The sequence below is a fragment of the Neophocaena asiaeorientalis genome, unplaced genomic scaffold (genome assembly GCF_003031525.2).
Source record: "Neophocaena asiaeorientalis asiaeorientalis breed wild unplaced genomic scaffold, Neophocaena_asiaeorientalis_V1.1 scaffold79, whole genome shotgun sequence".
Lineage (NCBI taxonomy): Eukaryota > Metazoa > Chordata > Mammalia > Artiodactyla > Phocoenidae > Neophocaena > Neophocaena asiaeorientalis.
In genome coordinates, this window is record NW_020175402.1 from 4172225 (window position 1) to 4198996 (window position 26772).

General features: G+C 51.3%; 2 protein-coding genes across 4 annotated transcripts; both read right to left on the reverse strand.

Annotated features, from left to right (window-relative positions):
• Positions 1-203: 203 nt before the first annotated feature.
• On the reverse strand, positions 204-8948 carry SLC30A2 (solute carrier family 30 member 2). Of its 2 annotated transcripts, none has more exons than XM_024766775.1 (8): positions 8590-8948; positions 7705-7922; positions 6841-6987; positions 6016-6169; positions 5094-5268; positions 4248-4353; positions 2007-2141; positions 204-1520 (listed from the first exon to the last, which is right to left on the reverse strand). In XM_024766775.1, exons 1-8 carry the CDS (start codon positions 8637-8639, stop codon positions 1375-1377), a joined length of 1131 nt encoding a protein of 376 aa, XP_024622543.1. In that variant the 5' UTR covers positions 8640-8948; the 3' UTR covers positions 204-1374. The 2 variants fall into 2 exon arrangements, with proteins under 2 accessions (XP_024622543.1, XP_024622544.1); XM_024766776.1 differs by lacking the exon at positions 8590-8948 and adding an exon at positions 7995-8117.
• Positions 8949-14440: 5492 nt separating this feature from the next.
• On the reverse strand, positions 14441-26553 carry TRIM63 (tripartite motif containing 63). 2 transcript variants are annotated; one of them, XM_024766841.1, is made up of 9 exons: positions 26267-26553; positions 25201-25376; positions 22211-22379; positions 21324-21419; positions 19664-19897; positions 18876-18898; positions 18411-18535; positions 16090-16161; positions 14441-15019 (listed from the first exon to the last, which is right to left on the reverse strand). In XM_024766841.1, the coding sequence occupies exons 1-9, from the start codon at positions 26423-26425 to the stop codon at positions 15009-15011; spliced, it is 1065 nt and encodes a 354-aa protein (XP_024622609.1). In that variant the 5' UTR covers positions 26426-26553; the 3' UTR covers positions 14441-15008. The 2 variants fall into 2 exon arrangements, with proteins under 2 accessions (XP_024622609.1, XP_024622610.1); XM_024766842.1 differs by having other exon boundaries at positions 15009-15019; positions 25201-25373; positions 26267-26522.
• Between the last annotated feature and the right edge of the window lie 219 nt (positions 26554-26772).

Sequence of the window (26772 nt, forward strand, 5' to 3'; positions counted from 1 at the left end):
GGAGAGGCACAAACAGGTCGTTTCACAGATGAGAAGAGAGAGGCTCAGAGGGGAAGGCGAGTGACCAACCCCTCCTCCTCCTGCTGTGGGTCAGGACAGAGTCAAGACAAACCCAGTGCTGCCCCCGAGGCTGGGAAGCCCACCTGGCCCCTCATCATCCTTCCAGAATGATGATAAAAGCACCCACTCTCCCACAACCACCATATGCTCAGCTGACTTTAGTTCCAGTCCTCACAACAACCCTGTGAGGTAGGTGTCAACATTCTTTGTCCGCAGACGAGAGGGGCGCTGACCTGCCTAAGGGCAGAGACAGACCACTAGATCAGAGCCACCTGATGACTGGGCATGCTGCCTCCTCTGTGAGACTGGGGACAGGTCCCCCGGCTTCATCTTGGAAATACAAGCCACCTCCTAATTCAGGAATCTTCACACACACCTCAGGAAGCCAGGGGTTCCTGTTCAGGTTGTACCCTGTGTCCTCCATCCCCAAGTTCTGAGCAGGCCAGGCCATACTGGCAACAGAGCTGGCCCAACCATACCCAGTGTCAGGCTCCCCGACCCCGGGACACAATCAGGGCAAGAGGAGTGGCCCGGGGCCTGTGGGGCTGTTTGCGGGGGACCCAAGCTGAAATCTGTGCCCACCTCCACCCCTCCCGCCAGGACACCTTTGTGTTGGCACAGTTGACGAGGTGGGGGGAATAAAGAAAGAGGAAACCAGCAGGTCCTTACCTAGTCAGAAGCCCCCTACGTCCAGGAAAAGGAAACATTTGGCTCTCAGTGAAATGACTCAGGCACAGATCAGCCTCAGGTGCCCCCTGGCTCCCCATCTCAGGGGGGACCCGTATGAGTGTGCAGAGTCGTCACAACTCCCCAACTCCCCGTGCCCCCTTGTAGCGCAGTGTTAGAGGCAGAGGAAGGGGGCTCTGTCCCAGGGCTTCCTTATGGATTCATAAGGCAAAGGCCAGACAGACTGAAAATGGGAAACGAGGCAGGCAGGTGAGGGGACAATGAGTCTCCCCTCTGTCACCCCTCACTATGCCCCACTGCCTTTCCAGAGGCTAGTGGTAGGGCGGCATTAGCTGAGGATGAGGCCCAAACCCTGCCCCACCGGGAGCTGGAAGAGTGGGGTCACACCAGCTTTACACCTGCGGAGTTCCCATCCTGGGGCTGGCGGGAGTCAGATGGGGGAGACGGGGAAGAGCCCGTTCCTGGAGTGGGACGAGCCCCCTCCACACTGAACGTGGAGCAGCAGTCAGGAGAGGGACCTGGTTCATAACGCACCTGGGGTAGGCAGAGTCCTGGCTGGGCCTGGGGGACACTCAGTCCAGCCGTCGGCAGGCCTGTCCATGACCCAGTTGGTGCCTGGCCAGGCAGTCAGTCCGAGGGACCCTGGCATGACTGACAGTCCTTCATGTCCTCAGAGTAGTCCTCTATCTGGATGGTCACGGTGTGGAAGTGGAACTTCCCCTGCAGGCAGGTCCTGGCTGCCTTCAGCACAGCCTGGGCGTCTGCATTCCCAGCTGGGGGCAGAGAGGACACATGAGGGGAGGCACCAGAGAACCGATTACTCACTCTTGGGCCCTTAGGAATGATTAGGAGCCTCAGTCTCATATCCTACCCCCAGCAGAACAAGATAGGGGACGATGGACATCAAGAAACCCCCAGACTCACTCCTGTACCAGGCAACCCTCTGGTTCCCGTACCTGGCACAACCCTGAAAGAGCAGGAAAAGCACTGGCTTTAAGGCTAGGAATCTTTCCTCTGCCACTGATTAGCTGTAAGAGCCTGGGCGAGTGACCTTACCACCCCCCACCCCCCAACCTCAGTTTCTTCATCTATAAATGGGACTGTGATGACCAAATGAAATAATGTATGTCAAGTACTCAGCATGGGGTCAGGTCCAATGCATGGGCACTGCAAGCATCCGGGGTCATCTGGACCATCAGGGTGGCCCCGGGCCTCCCGCTGCCTCTCTCTCACCCACCCCAAGTGTTCCCACTACTCACCGATGGCGACGTGGACAGACAGGATAGGCTGGGCCACAGTCAGCGCCCAGATATGCAGGCTGTGCAGGGCTTCCACCCCCTCCACCGACAGCAGCAGATCCCGCACAGCCATGAAGTCCATGCCCCTGGGGGTCCCTGAGGATGGCAGGGACAGGGGCTGAAGGAAAGGGCGCCCTCCCACCCACGCTTGTTCCTGCTCCTCAAATGCCCCCTCACTCAGACCTCCTTGGCCTGACGTTGCCCCCACCTCCCAAATGACCCCCATCATCTCACCCTGTTGTATTTTCCTCTTCACACTTAACACCGTCAGAAATTATCTTGTTAGTTCCTTGCTGTCTCTCCCTCTGAAGTGGAAACTATGCGAGCAGGACAATTGTTCGGTTTACCACCCTATCCTCAGTGCCTAGAACAGTGCCTAGTCCCACAGTATATGCTCCATTAAAAAAATTTTTTTTTATCTTCAGCAAGTGGTGCTGGGAAAGTTGGACAGCTGCATGTAAGTCAATGAAGTTAGAACACACCCTTACACCATGCACAAAAATAAACTCAAAATGGCTTAAAGACTTAAACATAAGACATTGACACCATAAAACTAATAGAAGACAGCATAGGCAAGACATATTCTGACATAAATCGTACCAATGTTTTCTCAGGTCAGTCTCCCAAGGCAACAGAAATAAAAACAAAAATAAACAAATGAGGGCTTCCCTGGTGGCACAGTGGTTGAGAATCCGCCTGCCAGTGCAGAGGACATGGGTTCGAGCCCTGGTCTGGGAAGATCCCACATGCCACGGAGCAACTAAGCCCGTGCGCCACAACTACTGAGCCTGCACTCTAGAGCCCACGAGCCACAACTACTGAGCCCACGTGCCACAACTACTGAAGCCCGCGCGCCTAGAGCCCGTGCTCCAGAACAAGAGAAGCCACCGCAATGAGACGCTCACACACCGCAAGGAAGAGTAGCCCCCGCTCGCCGCAACTAGAGAAAGCCCGCGTGCAGCAACAAAGACCCAGCGCAGCCAAAAATTAATTAAAACACAGAACAAAACAAAAAAAAAACCTACTTTAAAATAAATAAATAAATAAAATATGGCACAAATGAGCCTATCTACAAAACAGAAACAGACTCACAGACATAGAGATCAGACTTGTGGTTGCCAAGGTGGCGGGGAGGGAGAGGGATGGACTGGGAGTTTGGGGTTGGTAGGTGCAAACTATCACATGTAGAATGGATAAACAAGGTCCTACTGTATAGCACGGGGAACTACATCTAATCTCCTGGGATAAACCATAATGGAAAAGAATATTAAAAAAGAATGTCTACATGTATATAACTGAGTCACTTTGCTGTACAGCAGAGATTGGCACAACACTGTAAATCAACTCTACTTCAAATAAAAAACTTTTTTTTTTAAAGAAGGGAACCTGGGGATCCCTGCACCCGCATAGGGAATCCTTATCATCACTTTTATCTGGGTCAGTCACATTCTTGGAGAAAAAGCTCTGACCTGCAGCCAAGCACTCCTGTTGACCCCAAATCAGGATCTAGACCAACCCTGACCACACAGAGACCTATGACCCAAGATCCTGAGCACAAGCAAGCCGGGTGAATACGTGTGGTAACTCAGGGCAGACCATCTGCCACCCATGAGCACCCCTCAAAGCCCTGCCACGTCCTCTGGAGGTGGGGTCCTCAGAAAGGAAGGCCTGAGCCGCAGTGGATTCCGCAGTCTTGTCCAACACCAACTGTCTTTTTCTGATCCTCAGTCTGCCCCGCCCTGACCCCACTGTGCAATGAGAAACATAAACCTCACCCCCCAAGGGAAGGCAAGTGGAGACTCAGGAAACATGAGGAAGGACTGGAGGGCCAGGTGCTACAGACACCAGCCGGAAGCCCCCTGCCTAGGCAGGGAGGACACATCCCAGCAGGGAGGAGGCACCCTTGGGGGTAAGAGGAAGGAAAGGACGATCCAGAGGACATTTCCAGAAACAACCACACCTGAGGGCCCTGCTCAATGCCAAGATCAGCCCGGGGCCCCAGGAGGTTCTCCAACCTATGCCAGGCTCCAGACCATGGCCCCCCGCCAATGTGCTGGGATGCACCCTACACCCAACACACACACACACACATACATACACACACACACACACACACACACACACACACACACACACACACCCCTGAACTTACATTAGAGCTGGAGAGCCAAGAGCAAAAAGGGAGCCCCAAGCCCAGGTTACCTTCCATCAGCACCAGGATCACATCTCTCAGGATGGTCAAGGTTGTCCCCAGGACGAGGATGGAGAAGAGGAAGGTGCAGATGGGGTCTATAAACTTGTACTCTGGCTACAGGAAAAGGGCAAGGCAGAGCTGGGGCTCACCACCCAACACCTTAGCCTCCCTTCTCCGCTCCCACCCAGCATTAAGTCAGGGAGAGGGGCTCTCTCGGCAGGGTGGGCATGAACCTCACCCTGACCCTGCCTCCCAGTTCTCTACCTTTTATTCTGTGTCCAAAAGGACAGGCAGGACAGACCACAGTTTAGGATAAGGCACTGCACCTTCCCACCCCTCCTTGCCCGAGGGGCTGAGACACGGACGGAGCTAAATGGAATCTTAGGCACCATCTGGTCCGACATCCCCATTTTATAGATGGGGAAACAGAGGCTCAATTAGAGCAAGGGACTCACTCCACATCATGCGGCTGGCAAGGGGTGAACCAGGCTTCAAACCCAACCCTTGGCTCTTTCCACTACACCACACTGCCTGTGTGAGGGCCAATGCCTAGGCAGCACACAGTCCTGGGTTTCAATCTGGCTTCACAACTTTCCAGCTGGGTGACGCTGTGCAAGTCCCTGAGCCTTCCGGAGCTGCAGAAAACACCACCACCTCCCCTTCAGGGTTGTTATCAAGATCAGAAGTGCTAACACTTACTGGGCGTTGGGTAAATGTTCCCTCCCTCTCCTACCCTTTTGCCCAGAGCTGGGAGGGAGCTAGAATCTGGAAAGGGTCCTGTGCAGAGAGAAGTCTCCAGATGATCTACCCTCCCTTCCCCACCCGGCCCACTTCCCTGTGTCCCCAGCTCTAACCTTGAAGTATAAAATAAAGGCTGCCACTAAAACACCCAAGCTCTGCAGAAAGTCTCCAACCACATGGATAAAGGCAGCTCGGACACTGGGGTTCTCCTGCTGCTGGCTGGTGTCGTGGCTGTGCTCATGGCCATGGCTGTGTCCGTGGCCAGACTGGTGAAGAATCAATCCCATTCTACAGAAGTGGAGACAAGGCCAGGGGGCTCATTGAGGTAGCAGATAGAGGCTTCAAATCAGCCAGGTAGAGGCCCCCATCAGGACTGGCCTCCCCAGACTGCACGATCCCTTTGGCCACGTGAGGAGCCCAACTCACGTGGCCTTGGTTCAGAGTACCAACAGGAGAAGGGGCTCAGCTCCATCCAATGCCAGGCTGAATCTGGGCACAAAGATGCCCCAGTGCCAAGTCTCAGAGCAGGAAAGCCCCATAGCGGGGCCTTCACCATGTCACAGATGGTGAAGCTGAGGCCCAGAGAAGGAAGTGGCTTGCCCAAGGCCACTGAGCAAAGGTGAGATAACCCAAAAGAGACCTCGGTGTTCTACACACCCTGCCTCTCACTGAGACCAATTTCAGGCACATCACCTTGAAAAAGGGCTTGGATTCTGCCCCTAGGGACACCTGCTCCTGCAAGAACTAAACTCACCCCTCCCCATGACAGGTAAGAAGCCTCTCTGGTTATTCACTGACTTGTATGGGGTGGGAACTTGGTGCTGCCCCAGGTTTACAGCTCCTGATGGCCTTGCCCGAGGCCTCAGGCAGGACCCAGGTGTTCCAGGTGCCAGAACTCAGACCACTAGGGAAATTCTGATCCTGTGACCTATCCTGGAGTGCAGCACCTCCTCCTTCTAAGGAGAGCAGGCGTGTAGGTATGCATGTGAGAAGCGGGAGGGGGCAAGACTCACAGGGAACCCAGGCCACACTCACATGATGTTCACGACCACAGCACAGCCCGACGTGATCAGCATGGTCCCCTTCTCGATCTCATAGTCCCCAGAGATCAGCCGTTCCACCGCCAGGTACACCAGTACCCCAGTCACGACCCAGATGGACAGCACAGAGATCAGGGCGCCCAGGATCTCTGAGGAAGAACCCGGCTCCCAATACCAATCTTAGCATGGGGCCCTAAGGCTAAGGAGCCCCCTCCTCGTCCCCACAAAGTCTGGGCCTGGGTCCGACTGGGCTCTGCTGGAGCTATGGCTGGTGTGGTTGCACCTTACCCCACCACTCATACATCTGGGAACATCTGAGCTAGAAGAAACTCAAGAAATCATCTGGGTCAACCCTTTCTGTTGAAGCTGACTCATTAAAATATATACCCATTGCTCAGCTGGCAAACTAAGGCTTCTGAGGAACAGAGGCTGGGCCATCTGCCACCAAGAGGAAAATGACAATGCAGCGCAGAGATGAACTTCAAAAGGCTTTGCTGAACTTTCCCTCCCCCTAGAGCTGATCCATGGAGTTATGTGCAGAGTTAATGCACAGTCATTTATTCTTGAAGTCTGGCCACTTCATTTCTTAGGAAGGTAGACTCTCCTCCCCTGCAGGGTGGGAATTCCCAGAGGAACAGGGAACCAGGGCTCCCCCATCAGACTGGGAGCTCCCAAAGGACAGAAGCCAAGGTTGACATCCTCTTCCCCCACCCCAATCACCCTCCTGGCCTTACTCAGGGACCCAGTACACCCACCTAAGAACCTGATCTTGACCTACCCCCTCTCCCAACTCCATCCCCATCCCAACCAGGGCCCTTACCAGCTCGATGCCAGCCGAAGTTCATGGTCTTGGTGGCTGGCCGGGAAGACATCCACAGGGAGAAGAGGCTGATGAGCATGCTGGCGAAGTCAGTGAGCAGGTGGGCTGCGTCTGTCATGATCGCCAAACTATGTGCCAGGTACCCACCTGCAGGGGCAGGGCCAAGAGGGTGGAGGGTCCTTATCAGTTCCCCAAGGAGCCAACTTCCCAGAGTGTGTGTGCAGCAGGAGAACCATGAGCTCTGGAGAAAGACAATGGATTCCAGACCTCTGCACCATTAGCTGTGTAACCACGGGCAAGTGACTTACTTTCTCTGAGCCTCAACTTCTACCATCTGTGAAATGGGATTCGCAAAATCTACTTAGAGGGTGAACGTGAAAATTGAGTTCAAATTGGGCCTGTAGGGGAATTCCCTGGCGGTGCAGTAGTTAGGACACCCCGCTTTCACTGCGTCCTCGGAATGGATTCAATCCCTGGTCGGGGAACTAAGATCCCACAAGCCGCATGGCATGGCCAAAAACAAAAAACAAAAACAAAAAACCAAAGTGGGCCTGGAAAGCATAGCGGGCACTCGGTAAATGCTCCTTCCTTCTAGGCACTCAGGTCTTCCCTGACCTACTAGTTGTGTGTGATCTTGGGCAAGTTCCTAAACCTTATGGTGCCTCAGTTTCATCATCTGTAAAATAAGGAGACTAACAGCACCCATATGCCAGTGCCAGGCTGTTGTGAGGATTACATGAGACAGTGTGCGTATAAAATATGGAGCTCTTAGTATTAATACTACAGGAACATCCAGGAAAAAAAGCCTGGATCATCCAAACTACCCATGTGCCAATTTCATTTAATTAGCAAAAAAGTCCTTACCAGTGACTTCCCCAATCATGAACAACAGGCAGAAGGCACAGGCCACCCAGAGCTGGCGCCATGCCCTCTTCTTCTTGAGGTTGCAGTCACTGCTAGGACCCGTCTGGGCATGACAGTAATGGTTGCTCTTGGTAGCCAGCTCAACGGGCTGCAAGTCCAGGCCAGGTGAAGACAGAGGGATCCTGCCAGCCCCATCCTGCCACAGAGATCTGTAAGACCTGTCCAAGGAGGAAGGGTGAGGGGAGGCTCAGCTCTGAGATGGGAGCAAAGAAGGCTGACTCCAGTCTTACCTCTCTGCGGGGCCTGGTTGTTCCCATGTGCCCATTTGGAAGAAGAGCTTAAGGATACTCCAAGCTCGACAGACTCTGCGGAGTGACCAGAAGCCCCTCTTTGCAGGGGGTGCTGGGAAACAACCAGTTCAGGAGTCTTGGCTCGGCGTGTTCCCTCCTCCCCCATCCCTCCCAGGGCCTGGAGGAGACAAAGACCTTGGGAACTGGCCAAAGGGCTGGGCCGGTCCAGCCGAGCGCGGAGAAGGAGGAGAGTTTACACTCAGGGAGAAGAGCAGTCTCCCCTTCTCACGGTCTGGGGACACCGGGCCTCCCAGGGCGGGGCTGGCCCCGGGCAAAGTGCTGGCCCCGGGGCAAGGCTCCAGGCACGCACTCCCCACTAAACCGCAGGGGTCAGGATCTATGCTCAGCCACAAGAGGGGAGGGATGATCCCCGTGCCCAGGCTCCATTTCCCCTTTCCTTCCTTCACCTCATCCCACCCCTCCCGTGTGGTCCCAGTTCAAGCCGCCGTCCAAACCAACCACTGGCAGGATAGCAAATGAGGAGGTGGGTCTGATGCCACTCAGATTCCCGCCCCTCCCCAGGCTCTCGCCTTACCCGGCTCCAAGCCTGGCGTCTAACAGATGCTTCCTCTCGGTGGCCTCCATGCGGTCTCGCGCTCCCTGCCGTGTACTCCCTGGAAGTTGCGCGCGGGACGCTCCGCGGCGCGCACTCACCTGCCGGGAGGGCACTGCGCGCCTTTCCCGCCGCCCCGGCGCGGGAGCCCCTCGCCTAACCGCTCTGCCGCGAGTTCGCTCCCGCCTGGCCGTGCCGAGGCTGCCGAGGGGTCGTCCCGCTGTTGCTACCGCTGCTGCCCCCACTACGTCAGCCGTGGCGCCCCGCTCCCGCTGGCTTTACCCGGTCCCCGCTACCCCGTGTGAAGCGGCGCGTCGTGTGCAAAAGCCCGCAGGGAAGGGGGATGGGGCACCTGGCGGCAAAGGGCCCCGGCATTGACCCCTAGCACCCCGTCCCCCGCGCCCCCGGGGCCCAAGGAGCCCACCTGGCCTGCGACACAAAGCCTAGCCGCTCCCCTCCGCCCCCGCTCTGCTGCTTGGTGTTTCCGAGTTGGGACTAGTCTGCGCCGCCTTCCCCGGCTCGGCGCGGGGTGTGTCCCACCGAGAAGTTCTCGGGCCCCGCCTTGTAGAAATCCGTTGTGGGTCCCCTGAGAGCAAGAATGAGGCTCCTAAACTCAGAATTAGGGCTCCTGAGGCTGAGGTTGTGTCTTGCCCTCAGGAAACCACTGATCGGTTTCCACTCTCAGGCTGCAGACGCCCGAGCCCCCCATGTTCTTCCGCTCAGGCCAGGGGGCTCCTGCGGGTGGGGTATGCCTGCCCTCAGGCTGGGGCAGTAGCCCTCCTTAGGACTGGTTAGCACTGACTAATCCATCCTCGCCACTGAAGCAGCGCCGGTTCCTCCCGTCTTGCGCGCTCGGATTAGATCTGGGGTGGCCGTCTTTATCTCCACCGCTACACAGAGCAGGGTCGCGCTTCAGCAGCAGTCGCCATCTAGACAGAGCTGACACCACTACCACCACACCATCCTTTCTCCACTGCCCCGCAGCAGTTCCCAGGAGCCCCAGGACGGTGCCATGCGTAGTGTTCCGCCGGTAGAAGCCGGCCGGCCCTTCCTGCCGGCTTGATGCCCCATCCAGTTGAAGCTTCGCCCTCCCCCGGCGGTTGGGTGGGAGGAGGGGCAGGGGCCTCTGATAGGCCCTCTACCTAAAAAGAGCTTTGGGCTGGGGACCTCCCTGGCCAGTCACCCCATCATCAAGGGCCCTGGGGACCTTGGCTTGGCTATGGCCCTTCACAGAGACAAAAGACTAGGGTGTGAGCCCGTATCCTACACCACTGGGGACAAGGAGGGGCTCCTTCAGTGTCTCCCCGGCAGGAGTCATCTTGTCAGGAAACTAAGTGCAAGGAGCGAGGATGGCAGAGGCATGCCTGCCTAGATTGGGTCCCCACTGAGTACCATTCCACCTGCTCTGGACTGAGTGTGGACAACTTTTACCGCAGGCTTCCTGGTTTTCCTGTATACTCTTAGAACCAGCAAGCTCAGCGTTACCTGGAGAAGGTGTTAGAATGCAGGTTCCAGGTCCCTGCATCAGACCAACTGAATCAGAATCTCTGGATGTAGACCCTAGGAATCGACATATTTACAAATTCTCAGGGGATTTTCTGCACAGTAAAGTCTGAGGACCTCTACATAAGCTTTTATCATCTCAGACATATATTCACCTGATCTCCCCACTAGATTTTAAGCTCTTTGAGAGCTGGGATGTATTTTATACTTCTATTACAATTTAGTTTAGCTCTGAGCACCTACTGAGCACTTAGTTAAAAGCCTGTGAATTGGATTGAAATAAAGAAGTATATAAATATAGGGCTGGTCACTTAGATGAGAGTAAGTGAGGTAGGTGCAGCTCACAGGGGTTTCTTGCTGGGCCATCTCAGTCATGTTGTAGTTTCAAGCTGCCCTGTGCTCAGATTAATCTTATAATTTATTTGAGGGCAAAACATTTATGCTTTTAAAAAGTGTGTCATCTATGTCCCTCTCGTTCCCTTTAATGCAAAGCACATTGTAAATTCTCAATATGTGGAGATTTACAAATTGGATCCAGACACATATATTCATTTTATAAAAACTCTTATGGCAAATTTCCCTTAAATTAATACTTTTCTAGGATGCATTTTAATTGATTTGCAAGAGTTTGACTAATTAATTAAGACTTTGATATACTGAAAAACTGCTCCACTTGTATTCTATTCACAGATCCCCAGAAGGTCCTCTGCTAATGACCTAGCAAGTTGCAGACCTCAACAATTTTATTCTAAAAATGTAGATTCCCCTATAAAGAAAAAAAATGTTTCCTGCCATTCCAGTTCTACAAGGATCAAGCCATTAGCTACTACAGTCGGCCACTGAGGAGAATTCAGGATGGAGAAAAAATAAGAAGTATTCTGGGCTTTGGATGTACTGGCCCCTAGGCAGTTAAGATGCACATATAATGAAAACTTTTAATGATGCCAGATTCTTGCATCTTCCCTTACATAGGAAAGCACTAAAATCATTAACTTGAGATGTCCGTTTTTTGTGATTAGCAGACTACATATTTTTCTCAGCAAAAAAAAATTCATATATATCCTGGTTCCTCCCTTACCTCTTCGGAGCAGCTGCTTAGTAAGGACCCCAAATAAAACATAACTCACAACTTTTGTGTTGTGCATTTTCATCTTGGTCAACACCTACATTCCACAATGAATCTGATTCTGTAGGTCTGGGGAGGGGGTCTGGGAACCTATATTGTTTAAACTTCTGAGTTGAATGCTATTGTGAAATTATTGTTCATTTTTTATGGTATAAATGGTTATGATTTTGAAAAGAACCTTTATCTAAAGTATTGAAGGATAAAAGGGCATGATATCTGGGATTTGCCTTAAAATAATCCCAGTGTGGGGAGGGAGTAATGATGGAGAAGAAACAAGTGTCTGTAACTGTTGAAACTGAGTGATGAGTATGGAGGGTATGTTATAATATTCCCTCTACTTTTCCATAAGTTTGAAATTTCCCAGAATTAAAGGTTTAGGGGAAAATAAACCTCTGGTGATTCTAATGCAGTAACCTATGGAACCGTATTCAAGACTCATGGAATAACCCTCTGCAACCAGTTTCCTTACAGCATGATCTTAAAAGAAACTTGTTGATCAAGAACCCTTCATACCACCCTTAAGTGTTCTGGTTTGTGTGGCAAAGTAGAGATTCTCTTATCTGCAAAGTACGGGTATCTCCCTGGAATTCAAATTTCTGACTACAGAGCCTTGACTGCCCTCCCTCCTCCCTCTGATAAGTGACAAGATAGTGGATGGACATGCCTATCTCACATGTGATCAGTAACCCGGAGAAGAAATCTGGAGCCAGAATGTGGACAGGTTGTAATCCTGATTCTTGTGATTTCAAGGTGATGAAAGCTTCTAACTTTCCGGCCTCAAATTCCTTCAGTCTTCTATAGGAGGATAATTTAGGACTATGAAGAAAAGCAAGTGTGTGATTGTTAAAAAAAAAAGGATAGTGGTGGGACTTCCCTGGTGGTCCAGTGGAAAAACCAAAAAAAAAGGATAGTGGCTACCTCCAAGCAGGAGGAGGGAGACACGTGATGCGTTTCTTGGGTTTGATAACGTTCTTTTCCTTTTTCTTTTTCTTTTTTGGCTGCACTGCGCGGCATGGGGGATATTAGTTCCCCAACCAGGGATCAAACCCGTGTCCCCTGCCGTGGAAGCGCGGAGTCTTAACCACTGGACCGCCAGGGAAGCCCCTATTATTATTATTTTTTTTTTTAGTTGACGTATAATTGATTTACAGTGTTTAGAATGTACAGCAAAGTGATTCAGTTAAACACATAATGTTCCTTTTCTTGACCTGCTAAGTAACAGCATAGGATTTCACTATACACTAGTTTAACTCCAAAATTCGTTCTGTGCACTTGTGTGTATGTAATATGTTACACAATTTTTTTAAAAAAATTTAAGCTTCAGAATTTAAGGACTAGAAATGAAAACTAAATCTGATTACCTGAAATTCAAAGTGAAGGACTGAGTTAGCCTTGGAAAAACTCCCAGAAGTGAAAATGGACAGAGGTGTGAGGGTTTGAAACATTTTTGTAAAGTGAATTCCATAGAATGCTAGTTCTGGAGGATGTCATGTGAATGAAGAAGTTGGGAAATGCTGGGTTATATAGTCAATCCACCAAGAAATATTAAGAGCTTTAAAGATCAGGTGGTATTCCAAATACCGTGAACTCGATGGACCAGTAATTTGGCTAAAGTTAAACAGCTTTCATTATGGCAGGACTGCTCAGAGCCCTTAAGTTGCTACTGAGTTCTGAATGTCGAAAAGTTGGGACAGACTCTGCAGTGTTCCTCAGATTTCTAAATCCGAGGTGTCTCAGACCCAATTAACGCACCACCTCAGATTCGCTCAGCTGCACCTCTCTCCTAGCCCCTTTGGCCCCTTGTTCATGGAGAGCCTGGATGCTACTTCAGCCGCGGTCATCACCTCATCCGCTAGCACGGGTGGCTGTCTTGGCCTTCCCTGGAGTAAATCTGGGCTCCAGCAGAGCCTCCATGGTGACCACTGCGGCGGGGCAGCAGTAGCTCTAGCACCCCTGCCGTTAGCCCTGACAGGTTTTTGTTTTGGTTTTTTTTCTTTTTTGTAATGTGAGTGTCCGACTTGAGCTTTGACTGCCATCCATTTCAAAAGAGGCAACCACTTCAGGGCTATCTCTAATAAACACCTTGCCAGCCACAGCACTAGATAAAGAGCCAGGCCGTATCTCCCCACTGAGGCTCCTTTGTTTTGGAGATCTTAGTTGATTTTGCTAACTGACCATTTGAGCCATTCGCTTTTTTTCCACTTCCCACGCTTTAAATTCCCTCTCTTATGTTCTAAATTCACCAATAAAGAGTGAGCTTTTGAAACCCCAGGCCCCCACCCTAGACCCCAATAAAAGCGGAACCCAGGCTCTTGCTTTCTCCCTCCCTCTCTCCACCCGTGAACTCACTGCATGGCCCCAGGGATGCTATGTAATTTGCAGATCTTGTAAGTAATAAACCTTTATTTTTTCAGAATTTCCTGATGGTTAGTACTTAAGGACATCTTGAAATCATAATAAGAGAACTACAAGGGCCAGTCTAACCACAACATTGGTTGCTGATAGGCTAAGACTGACACAAAACACACACCCAACTCCACTGGCCCCCCGAGGCTCTGCTCCACCCACCACCTGCAGGGTCAGCTGACAGGTGCCTTCTAGCTTCCCCTGCAGCTGCCCAAAGGGCCAAGTGATGCAGTGGAAGAGCAAGGGCATTAACTCTCCGGGAGGCAAACTCCAGTCCTGGGAGATGGGAGGTGAAAGAAGCCAGCAGACAGGTCTCTCCCTTCTTCCCTCTGATGAACTGTTTGAGGCAGGTTGTTCTTTGTAACCTGCTAGAAGCATCTCCCTTGGCTGAGCAAGCAGCCAGGGGTCTCCTGGTGGAGCTGTGGCTAGCTGGGTAACGCGATACTTTGTATTTGCTTCCCTCCTTTCCTGACTTGCTTCCACTTCCCTTCACTCCGGCTGCCCTAGGAACGTAGCTGAACTAAAGTGTTTACTCTTTGCCTCAGGCTCCGCTTTCTGGAGAGCCAGAAAATAAGGCATTGAACCTTTTCTGGAGGGTCCTCTCAGGGCCAGTTTTCCACATAGTTGTCATTGGGAAATGCGGGTTTAAAGGACAACTTCTTTGGTGGGATAGAAACCTTGGCTTGCCATCACTGTCTACTTCCTGCTGCACTCTTCCTATCAGGCCTTCTGTCCGTCTACCCTGAACTGTCCTCTAAAAAAAAGGCTGAATGAAACCCCAGCTCTTTTGGTAATAAATGGAAGAAAGCGCTGTGCATTTATTAAAACAACATGTAACACGAACTCAGTCGCTGTCCCTTATGTCAGGAATAGACACTGAAATACAGTACCTTATCCTTTCCTAGGTCTGTGAGTGCTACGGAGCCCCTCCCACCAAGGAGAGGAAGTGGGTGGCTGTACCAACCTGGCTTCTTTCCCTTCTTTATAACAATCGTCCATCACACGATGACCAGGCATTATCATACAAAAGTTCCTTTACAAAAAGCACCAAATTGGCATACATATACAAGTATATACAAAAATCACATTTTAAAAATGTACAGAATATTCTGTTTTGCACCAACGTAGAAAAGTATCCAGTGTGGTTGTTTCAAGCACGTCTCCAACTCTGGTTCATGATGCTGGACACGGCGGTGAGGTCCCGCTCCTGGTTCCTGCTCTCTGAGCAGAGAGAAGACACACCTCCCCATTGCCCCTCCGGGGGCCCTGACCCCTCCCACCCTGGGCCTGTCACCAAGGTAGCTGGGCCCATCCCCACCCTCCCCAGTCTCTCTGCATCTAGACGGTCTCTCCCTCATCCATCTCCTTACTGGTGTCCTGAAAAAAAAGACGAAGAAACACAAGGTGAGGTAGGGCCTCAGGAGGAGCCAGGGCTTACCCGGATGCAGTGACAAAATTATCAGACTCCAATTCCTGCCTGGCCTCTTCCGTTGACAATTGCAATAGAATTTAGCTGCCTAAATGCTATGGATTTCATGATCCAATGCAAAAGACTCTAGAAGGCTACTTTGTGTTTTTTAGCTGGATTGGAATTTAGTTCCAATAATAACTTGAACTGAAAAATAATAACATTAGCAGACATGACGTTTCTATGTGCCAGACACTGTGTTAAATGATTACCTAATTTAGTCCTGATTACAGTCTAATCTTTTGAGGTCAGTACTGGTATGCCCCCTTGCATAGATGAGTACGTCAAGATTCAGAAAAGTCGTGAACTGCCCAAGAACACACCGCTAGTCCGTGGTAAAGCTGTGATTCAGAACCCAGGCCCTTAATTGTACTCTGCCAGGTTGGGAAGCTCAGATACCTATGCGGCCAGGTGACATGAATGGGCCAGGCAGGCCGGCTGACAGTGGTGGGGCTGGGCCAACTAGCAAATGGATGTCCCATCCAAGGGAGGCAACTGCTTCCCAGAGCCAGCTCTCTGAGACTAGGGAGAAGGGCAAGCCCAGCGTTGTTAGCTCTTTCCAAATTCTGACAGGGTGAAAATCCAAAGTCTTAGTTGAACTCTTCTTTTACAAGAAAACAAAAACAAAACATCCTTTTAAAAAAATCTACTAATTTAAAAAATGTTGACAACTAATTTTTAAAATTTTGAACATTGGGCCAAGCCTGCCTTGTGGGTGCTCTCTTTTGCCTCTGTTACGCTGTGTCACTTTCTGTTCAGGAAGGTCATTTAGATGTAAAATGGGAGCTTTTTATGATGAATAGTTTGGGGGAGTTCTCTAAGAGTAAAGGGAACACGACTTTACCTTAACAGGTTTAAAACCCCTACAGGGAACAAGAAACATCACCCCACCGTCAAGCACAGCACTTTGCACTCAGTAGGGATCTCATGTTGTCACTGAATGAATGAACGAATGAAAGGAGGGAGACGGCTTTCTCACCTTCTTCCTTCCCCTCTGTGGACTCTTCCTCTTCCTGATTTTCTTCTTCAATAAACTCCTCCTCTTCCTCACCTGTGTGTGACAAAGAACAATTGCATTAGGTTGGGGCTGGTGTCTCAGAGGAGAGGCTCAAAGAAGATCCAGGCTGGAGACAGCACCCGTTCCATAACCAGTCGGGGTCAAGCGGCCACGCGGTGACATCACTGGCCGAGGAGGTGATGGGCTTGTGTCCTCCTTCCCCAGCCTCCTCCTTTCTTCCCACGCCCTTCCAAGCGAGGGAGGCTCAAGACCTCCTTTTTCCAGTCGCAGCAGCAGCAGCATATGTCTCTTGCTCTGCCTGCGACTGGAGGGACCTTTGGGGAAGCACACTGTGTACCGCTGCACATGTCTTAGACAGATCAACTTCACCTGGGGAAAATCGGACAAAGACGCCTTGATTCTCAAGGATCGGAACCCTTATTCTGAAGGAATCTGCTCAGCCTTTGAAATCTGCTTGCCTAGCGCTCCTTCTTCAGTTTTCCGCATTCCTTAGCCTACAGAGGTGTGGAAGTGGGGCGTGGAGCCCTTCTGGGGCCATCTGCTCCTTAGGTGTCTGAAACTGAGCCTCAGACAGTGACTGTGACGCAACCTTTGTGCTCACTCTCGCGTCCTGGGGTATCGCCTTCAAGCTCTACTCACAGGGAACGTGTCCCTTCCCCACCCCCTCTCTCAAGCCACTTCCTTAAGCCTTTGGGGGCCCTGAGGGGTCACTACAGACTCAGAGCATTTGTCAAGAGTATCTGGGGAGAGGCTTGAAAGAGTTCATTCCTCCAAACTGACAATTGGGATCTGTGCATAACCCAGGGAACGGTTTTGTGGTGGTTTAACCATTATCACAATTAACTACTCAGCAGCATTTGCTGAGAACTTACTATGTGCCAAGTGCTTCCTTGTGCTAAGGACTGTACACGCACTGCCTCATAAAATCCCCAGAAGGCCCTCGGTGGAATCTGCGCTGGGGTTACTTACTGGTATGTGGCCTCTGCAAGTCTCTCACCTTTCCTTGGTTTTATTGCCTCAGTTACAAAATGGAGATGACAAGAGAACTACCTCTTAAAGTTGTTGTATTAAACAGCAGAATTAACGTCCAGGGCTCAGTGCCCTGGATATAGAACGTGCTCAATAAATGGTAGCTGTGGGTACTCTCCCCATTTATCCATGAGGGCACGGAGGCTCAGGGAGATTACCGAAGGCAGTGCAGATAGTCACAACGTCGGACTGTTCACATAGTATGATCCACTCTTGAATATCTTAGCTTAGGGAGGGTGACAGTGGAGCAGATGCTCTACAGCAGTGGATACACCCGAGTCCATTGACATCTCAGCTTTGGGATGCATTTTGTCCTTACCCAAGAATAGAGTATATCTGGGCTTCTGGGAACAGATTTAACACATCAGAGTCTGAAAGCTTGCAGGAGAGCAGATGCAGGAGGTGCCAAGAAGCTCTTCTCTTTCTCTTGCCAGCGCACTCACAGTTCTTCCCTGTTCCTGAACAACCTCTACCCCTCTTTCTTTCTCTCAGCAGATCATTGGAGCACCACCTCTCAGACAAATGCAACATTCAGCAGAATTGGATCCGCCCTCTCTTTCTTCATTGCTAACTAGCTATCTTTCGACTGTGTAACCTTGAGCAAACTATCAAAATCTTTGTTCTCCATCTGGTTGCCTCATTTTCTCTTATAATGTTCCCTTTATTATTGTTATGGTGATATTGTTACAATTATTATATGTACGTTATGGAAGAGTAATCACAGAAGCAAGGACAGAATATAGATGACTTAAGGTGCCTGAGCCTCCGCGATTATAGCAGCAAGAAGCTGAAGCCTAGACTAGCTTTAGGCAATAACTAGTACATGTCTAGCATCTTACAGAGGCTTCTGGAGCAATATCTTATTTGTTGCAACAGCATCACTCGGTGGTCATTGTCCGTAGGCCCATTTGTTACCTAAGTTTAAAGTTAGGAAGTGAAGCTCCGAACTTCAGAGGTGGAGGGAGCCTCCAAAAGGCCACACAGATAAGAAGTGGTAGAATCGGATTTGACCTTAGGTCTGCCTGACTCCAGTTGCCAAGCTCTTTCTATGGCCCCCAGGTTCCTCCCTATAGCAGATCCATACATGATTAATTGAGCAACAATTATGTACCAGGCACTGTGGTGGGCTCTGGGCTCATCCAGAAGTTGGCTGTGTGAATTTAACTGATATCTGGGCGTCTTTGCTAGTGTATCTGCCTCTGTGTGGGGCTCAGTGGGAGGGAAGCTGATTTGGGGGGAAAACAGTCCCTTACCTGTCTCAAAGTCGATGGCCCTCAGGGTGTCTGCTATGTGCTCTAAGTCCAAAGTAAAGTAGTCCATGTTTTCAAAGCCCTGCTCTATCTTCCCCAGCTGGCAACCCTTGGACGCTTCCACAATGCTGTAGGGGGGAGAGAAAAAGGGGTGGGGTGGGAACACAGTGAGATCTCTGGCCTCAGAGAAGGAAGGAGTTGTTTTAGCCCTAACTTATACCAGGGTGCGTGCTTGTGCCCACACCCAGGCCTTGCACCCAGTGACTCCCCCTGGAGGATGGAGTATTTCCTCTCCAGTCACAAGCAGAACGGATGGTCCAAGAAAGCGGGGGTGCAAAGGCCAGGAAAGCTATCCTGGGGTGAGACCCTCCCAGCAGACCTAATGCAAAGGAGGAGGCCCTCTGGACAGAAGTCAGAGGCCCTGAAGGGAGCTGGGGCCTTGGATCATAGCCCCGGAGAGACACTGACCTTCTGATGAGTTGCTTGGCACCCTGTGGGGGAAAAGAAAGAGCAAAGGGTTAGGACTGCAGAAAGGGTAGCCCCAGGAAATCAGCAAAACCAGTGACTGGGCTCTGCAGATGGGCACTTGGTGCTGTTCCCTAGCCCAGCTGTGACCCGCTCCTGAGTTTCAGCAGAACAGAACTTGGATTTTCCCTCTGTCCATCGTCCGCACACATCTTGCTCATCATCCTAGGACCCTCCCATTGTCCTGGCAGGAAGCTTAGATTCTAGGAGTATCAGTCTAAACCCTCTTAAACTCTGAAATCTTCAAGATGAGAACGATACCTAATCACCTTTTTATACCCAATGTATAGCACAAAGCCTGGCCCACAGTACGTGCTTAGGAAATTTTTATTGAACTTTACTCTTCCTTCACAAAATCTTATAGCTGATCTTTTTATGTCTCCCCCAAGAAGCTCTTCTAGGGTAGGGCTGTGTCTCGTTCATCTGTGTCTCCACCTCAGTGGCTGGCCTATGGCAAGTGCTCAGTTAATCGTCTCTACGTGGACACTGTATTTTGCCGCTTGCAAAGCCATTTCACAAACATCCTTTTATATGATCCTCATAAAATCAGTTAAGAGGAAAGAAGGTAGGAACTGTTACATGCTCACTTTACAGACGAGAAGACTGAGGCTTGGAGAGCATTAAATGACTTGCCCAAGCGCACATTCTTTGGTGATCAGGGATGAAGCACGACTTGACCCTCAGACAGAGCTGTGGAGCTGAAGTGCCCGCACCCTCCCGGTCCTGCTCACCGAGAGGAAGACGGCCCCGCCAGGCTCGTCCAGGGACTGGATGGCTGTCTCCACCAGCTTGCTGGACTTCTCCAGTTGCTGCCGGTATTGCTGGATGAGGGCCTCGTGGAAGCTGAGCTTCTCCTCCTGCTCTCGCGTGACCCGCTGCAGCAGCTCACTCTTCTTTTCGTCCAGGATGGCGTACAGCATGTCGAACTTCCGGCTCAGCTCTTCCTTCACCTGGTGACTGTTCTCCTGGTGACAGAAATCTTGGAGTCACATCCTGCAGGCCCTCCATCCTGTCCCCAATGCTTCTTTCTTGGGATGGGTGTGCTAGGAATAAAAAGTCTGAAGCTGGGGGAGATTGACTGCACCCCCATTTCACAGAACACGAAATGAAGTCTTAGCAAGAAGAAAGCTTTTGCTAAGGTTTCCTAGCCACTTAGTACACCAGTAACATTTGGAGGCTGGTGTCATAGAGAAAGCTACACCTTTCGTCAAAAGTAGAGACTCTGGGCTTCCCTGGTGGTGCAGTGGTTGAGAGTCCGCCTTATGATGCAGGGGACACGAGTCCATGCCCCGGTCCGGGAGGATCCCACGTGCCGCGGAGCGGCTGGGCCCGTGAGCCATGGCCGCTGAGCCTGCGCGTCCGGAGCCTGTGCTCCGCAACGGGAGAGGCCACAGCAGTGAGAGGCCCGCGTACCGCAAAAAAAAAAAAAAAAGTAGAGACTCTAAGGTCAGATGGGATGATGTATGTGGGCCTCCCCAAGTCACAGTCTTCCTCCCATTTTAGGACCAAGACCAGATTTGGGAAGCTCTGCATCATTTGGTCATCTGAGAGGTGGAGAAGCTGCTCCTCCCCTAGTGGCCTCCACATTGAGGCTTCCTTCTGTCCAACACTGATGCTAATCTTCGTTTCCTTACCTATAAAGTAGGTATAATAATAGCATCTCATCAGACTGGGGGCTCTAGTATCCTCTGTCGGACCGGGAGCCCCTCCCAGTTATTATGTTGTTATGTTATTATGTTGTTATGTTATTATGTTGTTATGGGTAATAACAACATCCCTCTTCCTTCCTTTAAACCCATCCTTCACACAGCTCTTTTGTCCACCAGAAATGTAATGATCCCTTTCCCCCACCTCATTTCCAGGTCCCCACAAGGGGAGATGGAAAATCATGGGTGCTTTCGCAGGGATAGTAAAGTTGCCTTCTGCCTCTACAGCCTTGCTACTCAAAGTGTAGTCCATGGACTAGCAACTTGGGCAAATCCTGGGAGCTTGTTAGAAAAGCAGAATCTCGTGCCTCATTCTAGACCTACTGAATCAGAACTTGAATTTTAACAAGATCCCAGGGTGGTTTGCACGCACATTCAAGTTTGAGAAGCTTTAGTCTACAGCACACTGGAGAACAATGTTCTAAAAGCTACTCGTGCTGAATAAACGCTGGGAATTATTGGTGGGACACTGCCTGAAGTCAGGGACCCGGTCTGTCTTGCTCACCGCCACACCCTCAGCACCTCTGGCTGAGCCTGACACACAGCTGTCCTCAGGAAGCGTTTGTTGAACGGGTGGATGAATTGATTAGTCAGTCCCTCCCCCACCATCCCTGCTTGAACACCCCAGAGACCGAGCTGCACTGGGAGACTTCGAACCCCCAGGCAGAGCTAGTCTTCCCCTCACCTCGGTCACTCGACAGGAGTCCTCCAGCTGAGTGATGATGGTTTGAACACGGTCGTTCCCTGCTACCAGCATGGAGATACAGTTACTCAGCTCAGTCTAGACGGGAGGAAGGGGTGGGGGATCGGGAGAAGAGAGACAAAAATAGTCTCAGGGCCTGCCCTCTGGGGCATGGCAGCAAAACGGCACCCTCACTCCCCTCTCTGCTAGGAAGAGCCTCTTTCTGAGGTACAGCTCAGCTCCAGAGCAGAAAATATCAGAGAGATACTGCATCCCTCATTTTACAGATGAGGCCCAGAGAGGGGAAATGAGCTGCCCAAAATACACCGCAATGTGCTGGCAGAGGAGGGGCTTGTTTCTAGGGATGGAGGGATCCATAAAAGAAAGAGGTTGGAGAATTCTCGAAGAGAGAGATCAAGAGAAGAGGAGGAGGTGGGGAGGAAAGAGTATAGAAAGGGGAGCCACTCCTTACTGCATGGACAGCATGGCGGGGCTCCCACAGGCCCAGAGGCCCGGGGAGAGGACTCTCAGCTGCCTCCTGCTGCAGAGGGATCCAGGGAGAGGTGACCAGCACAGGAAGGGGTATCTGGGACCCAAACCACACTGGGTGGTAGAAGTCGTGGCCAGAGAGGGCCCTGGTGGCCTGGCCCTGGGACCTGCCCTCTCCCTTGGGGCCACACCCAGATGCTCTCAAGTGGCTCTAAGTATAACTCATGAGTTCAGCCACCTCCCCAGGGAAGGCAAGGGCTGCTGGCCCTGCGGGCAGGAAGTCCCTCCAGGGTGACTATTCCCGAAAGGCCGGCTCAGCAGATCTATAGGGATCAAATCCGCATCCTGAATCATATGTCCAGCAGGCTCGGGCTGGGGGTGGAAGTAGCTCAGGTCAGCACCTTTTGTCCCTGGAAGACACTCTGCAGTGGGGCCACCTCGCAGGCCTTGTGGATCCCAAACACCTTGCACATGGAGCACGTGGGCACCTCACATGTGAGGCAGTAGATGTTGATTTTCTCATCTTCGTGCTCCTTGCACATGGGGTGGTTGCCTTTCTGCAGGGGCCGACTGAAGTGGAGAAGAGTCATAAGTCACGAGGTAGGAGTCTCGAGTCCCTGTCTCCTCCCCCAGCCCCAGGAGGCCACCCCAGATCCATGACCCAAGCTCTCAGTGGTGGGCTGTCCCAAACCCTTTTCTTTCCATCTTCTGAGGACCCAGGACCAGGGAAGCCAATGACACCAAGACTAGGATTCAAAGTGATGGAGTTGGCCCTAGGCCTTGCCAGTACAGGACATGGGAAGGATTGCAGAATCCCAGAGTCATTTTGAGACATTTTCAAGAAGAGGAAACTGGGTCCCAGAAAGGTGAATTGACTTGCCCAAGGTCACCCAGCAAGTCAGGGCATGGGAGGCTAGAGTTCATTTGCTCTAATTATAGTCCCCATGCTCTTGGGTACAGCAGGCTGGGCTCTGAGCAAAGCAATTTATATTCATGGCCTCATTGAATTCTATATTTAATCCACCAGACTGTAATCTCCATCAAAGCCGGGAAGCTTGCCTATTCCCTTCACCCCCTGAATCTACAGTGTACAGTGCCTGGCATGGAGAAGGTGGTAATCAAATACAGGTAGAAAGAAAAAATCAGTAAGCATGCCATGAAGGCGCCCCGAGGCTCTGAGAGAGAGGCATTACGTGTGCCCCAAGTCACACAACTAGAACATGGGCAACACAGGGCCATCCAATGGCCCAGCACAAGCCTTGATTTCCAGTCCGAGATTCTTTCCAGGGTCCAGAATCGCTTCTTTCTGTTTCCTCCCAAACACACACTCTTAGGATGACTTTCTCCCTTTGTCTCTCTCTCTCCTTTTAGGGCCTCTGGCATGTTTTCTGTGTTTCTCTCAGGGTCACTTCCTCCCCGAGATTCCATTTTTTGGGTCTAGGTCTTACTGCCCCAGCTAACTATACACTCATTTAGAGCCAAGAGCACATCTACACACCTCTGCTTTCCCAGCCCCTAACACAGTAGGCAGCTCAGAATGACTGTCCCCCATCATGTCAGTGCCTCCCCTCCAAAGAACCTTGCATGGCCGATCACACCCTGGGCATTATTGTCCCCTCAGGGTCTTAAATAGGCCCCTTTCCAGACTTACCTTTTTGCATCTTTTAGCCCAGGGTCCCCCCATGCTGGCAGGGCTCTCTCTTTGCCACCTGTCTCTATCCCCTGGGAAGGGAGCTCTGGGGTGGCAGTAGGTGCAGAGGTGAGGCAAGATCCTGAGGGTCTGGTACCTGTGTCCTCTGTCATCCCAGTTGCCTATCCTCCCAGCCCCAGGCACCAACATCGGGGTTCAAATCCAGATTGTTCTGCCACTCACTCATTGTGACCTTGGACAAATGATTTCACCTCTCTGAGCCTTGGTTTCATCCCAGAGCTACTGGGATCATGGCAGGAATTGTCTGTACTGAATGTGCAGTGCCTGGCACAGAGCAGACCCTCCATAACTATCGTCATCATTCAACTCTGTGGAAAGGCCTTGACAACATGCTCTGCCTAGGTCGACACTGGGTGGGCTACTATTCTGGTGCAATATTGATTTTATTATTATTATTATCATGATCAACGATATCATTGCATTTTTGTAGTGTTGAACTCTAGCTACATAAGAGGCGGTAGCGGTTAAGAATGTTCACTGGGCAGTCAGTCAGACAGGCTCCCTCTCACCTTCACCACTTGCTAGCTGAGTGGCCTAGGACAAACCTCTGATCCTTTCAGAGCCTCCATTTCCTCATCAGAAAATGAGGGTAAGAATGGTTTACAGGATTACTGTGAGAATTAAACAGGGATAACGCACGGAAAATACCTAGTGCAGTGCCTGCACACAGTAGCTGCTCAATAAATATTTGATATCTTTAACATTTCCCATCAAAATCCTACATGACAGTCACAATAACAAATCTTACTGTCCCTTTCTGGAGACAGGGGAAAAGGAGGCCCAAAGACTTACCCAGTATTCTACACTGCGTGAGTAACAGAGTCAGAGTAGCAAACACAGTTCTCAGGTCAGAGCTTTCTCAGGCGAGGGTTGGTCTGTCACCTTTTTGGGGGGCCAGACACTGCCTGTAGGCAGGCACTTGGTGAAGGTTTGGGACCACAAGGGCCATGAGGTCAGCAGCCTGGAAGTCTTGTCAGGATGTCCTGATTTGTAGAGATCTCCCTGGTAGCTGTCTCTCTCCCCAGTTTGAGGCCCAACACTGCACAACTTCGACCATGCACAAATTCTGCCTGAGAATGAGTGGCTATTTCACAAATAGGGAGACTTGGAGCTAGATGGACTGGGCCCAGTCCCAGCAATTCTACTTGTCAGCTGGGAAACCTTGGGTAATTAATTGACTTCACCTCTTTGAGCCTCAGCTTCCTCATCCATGAAACAGGGATGATGAAAGCCATGCTGATCCATAGGATTGTCACGAAGCAGCAGCAGGAAGCATTCCCAGTGTCTCGCGCTGGTGTTATCACTATAGAGAAACTGGCTATGTTCTCACTGGGTGAATTCTCTGCTTATCAGGGCCACTTAGCTGGCTCCAGTGCCTCTCTCTCCCTCTTACATCTCATCTTTCCCCTGGTTTCTGTCTCAGTATCTTCCAGGAGGACAGCCTAATGTCTGGATCCCCTTCCATTCACTGGGTGACACCAAAAGCCAGGGCTGTGGGATAAGGTGAGCCTCCGTTCCTGCCTGGGGAAGAGGCAGGTGGCTCTCTGGATTGGCTAGCATAGCTCTTCCAGCTAGGGGACTGGATCCTGAGCAGATGAAGGAGGATGGGGCCTTGGAGAGCTGGGCTCAGAGGATGAGCTGGGGAGAGGGGATGGCCTCCCAGCTGCAGGGTGAACTGACCTGCAGCACTCCTGCTTGTAGATATCAATGATGTTCTCCACCAGCAGATTCCTCTGCAGGCCGTACACTCCATGACGGTCCATGATCACTTCATGGCGGCAGGAGGGGCATCGGAAACGGCTTCCAGACATGGACACTGAGCCACCCCGGTTGGCCCAGTAGGGATTTGCAGCCTGCTGGTGACAAGGGCAGAGGTGAGGCCTGGGCTCCCTCCTCAACTCCTTCCCTTTCTGACCTCCGACTATCCTTCCCCCTGCTCACCCCAAGATGACTTAAAGCTCCCTATCCTGAAATGAGAGAATCAGCCTCCTTACACAGGGAGCACCTGAGAAGTAACCAAGCGATCAACAGGTTTGGAGGTCAGCAGACCTAGGCTCAAGTCACAGTAATTCTCTGAATGACTTCAGGCGAGCAACTTTTTCTCTCCAAGCCTCAGTTTGCCCATTTATGAAATGGGCATATAATTAGAGCCAGCTCCTAGGGCTGCTACTTTAAAGAAAAAATAGTGAGAGATCATCCTGTAAAGTGCTTCTGGGGAACTTTGAGGCCTGCCTCCCAACCAGGATGCACATCGCTCCCATTCTTTTCTTAGAGAGATGAAGTCCCTCCTGCACCATATTATATAGGGAACAGCTTCAAAGGGGAAGATACCTCTATGGCTCAGTGCCTCTCGGCCACCCTCCTCCTAAAACTCTAGGCACCCTGCCACTTTGGAGCTGGCTCCAGCCCCCAGGGTCTGGTTTCTCTCCCCTCTCCGCCTGTCTCTCCCACTTATCACTTGAGGCTTTTGGAATCCTGATTGGAGAGTCAACTGCGGTGGAGTAGCTACAGGCAGGGTGCGGAGGGGAAATGTACGTCATGGAGAAGGACTGGGGCAGCCAGAGCTGCTTCCCTACCCGCCTCGACCCCTTCCAGAGGCCTCTGCAGGGGTTCACTTCAGAGGGGGATAAAACAGCCCCAGTTTGGAAGGGTCCTGGGCTAAGAGAGAAGTTTTCTTTTAGTTTTCACTGCAGGAAAACTGAGTAGCTGCCTGAGGCCCCAGTTCTAGGCCATGCCCAGCACTGACCTGGAAGATGTCACAGGCACACTTCCGGCAGAGGTTGTGTTGACATGGCAAGATGACCACTGGCTTGGTAAACATCTCCAGGCAGATGGGGCAGATCAGCTGCTTCTCCAGGTTCTCCATGGGGTTCCCATCCTGGATCAGGCTTGACTTATAATCCATACTGTCAGGAGACGTGGGGACCCACCTGGCTGTCTCCTTCACCTGCCTCGCTCTAAGCAGATCTGGGGTCTTGCCTTTGTCACAGAATACCCGCCTGGAGCCTCTTTGCCTTCTTCTCCTGGAGCCCAAATTCTGCCTTGGTCTGTGGCCCCTCTGATATTTATAGCTGGACCCTGGTCACATGAGCCCCAGGAAGGGACCAGCTGAGAATTCCAATGCCAAGCGGCTGGCGAGGCTTGAGTTTCCTCCAGGCCCGAAAGACCAGCCTTCTCCAATCACATGTGAGGATGAGCAATAGCTGTTCCCTTGGGACGGGGGTCGTAAACAAGAACAGCTTGTTCGTGGAC

What these genes read in the sequence shown, in the direction of transcription:
- SLC30A2 (XM_024766775.1), bottom strand. Translation starts at nt 8,639, where the DNA reads ATGGAGGCCACCGAGAGGAAGCATCTGTTAGACGCCAGGCTTGGAGCC. An exon ending in GCTGTGGTCGTGAACATCAT is followed by an intron (nt 5,269 to 6,015) that starts GTGAGTGTGGCC and finishes CCACTTCTGTAG; the next exon opens with AATGGGATTGATTCTTCACC. An exon ending in GATCCTGGTGCTGATGGAAG is followed by an intron (nt 2,142 to 4,247) that starts GTAACCTGGGCT and finishes TGCCATCCTCAG; the next exon opens with GGACCCCCAGGGGCATGGAC.
- TRIM63 (XM_024766841.1), bottom strand. Translation starts at nt 26,425, where the DNA reads ATGGATTATAAGTCAAGCCTGATCCAGGATGGGAACCCCATGGAGAAC. An exon ending in GTGCCTGTGACATCTTCCAG is followed by an intron (nt 25,377 to 26,266) that starts GTCAGTGCTGGG and finishes CCTTGTCACCAG; the next exon opens with CAGGCTGCAAATCCCTACTG. An exon ending in ACTCCTGTCGAGTGACCGAG is followed by an intron (nt 19,898 to 21,323) that starts GTGAGGGGAAGA and finishes TTCTGTCACCAG; the next exon opens with GAGAACAGTCACCAGGTGAA.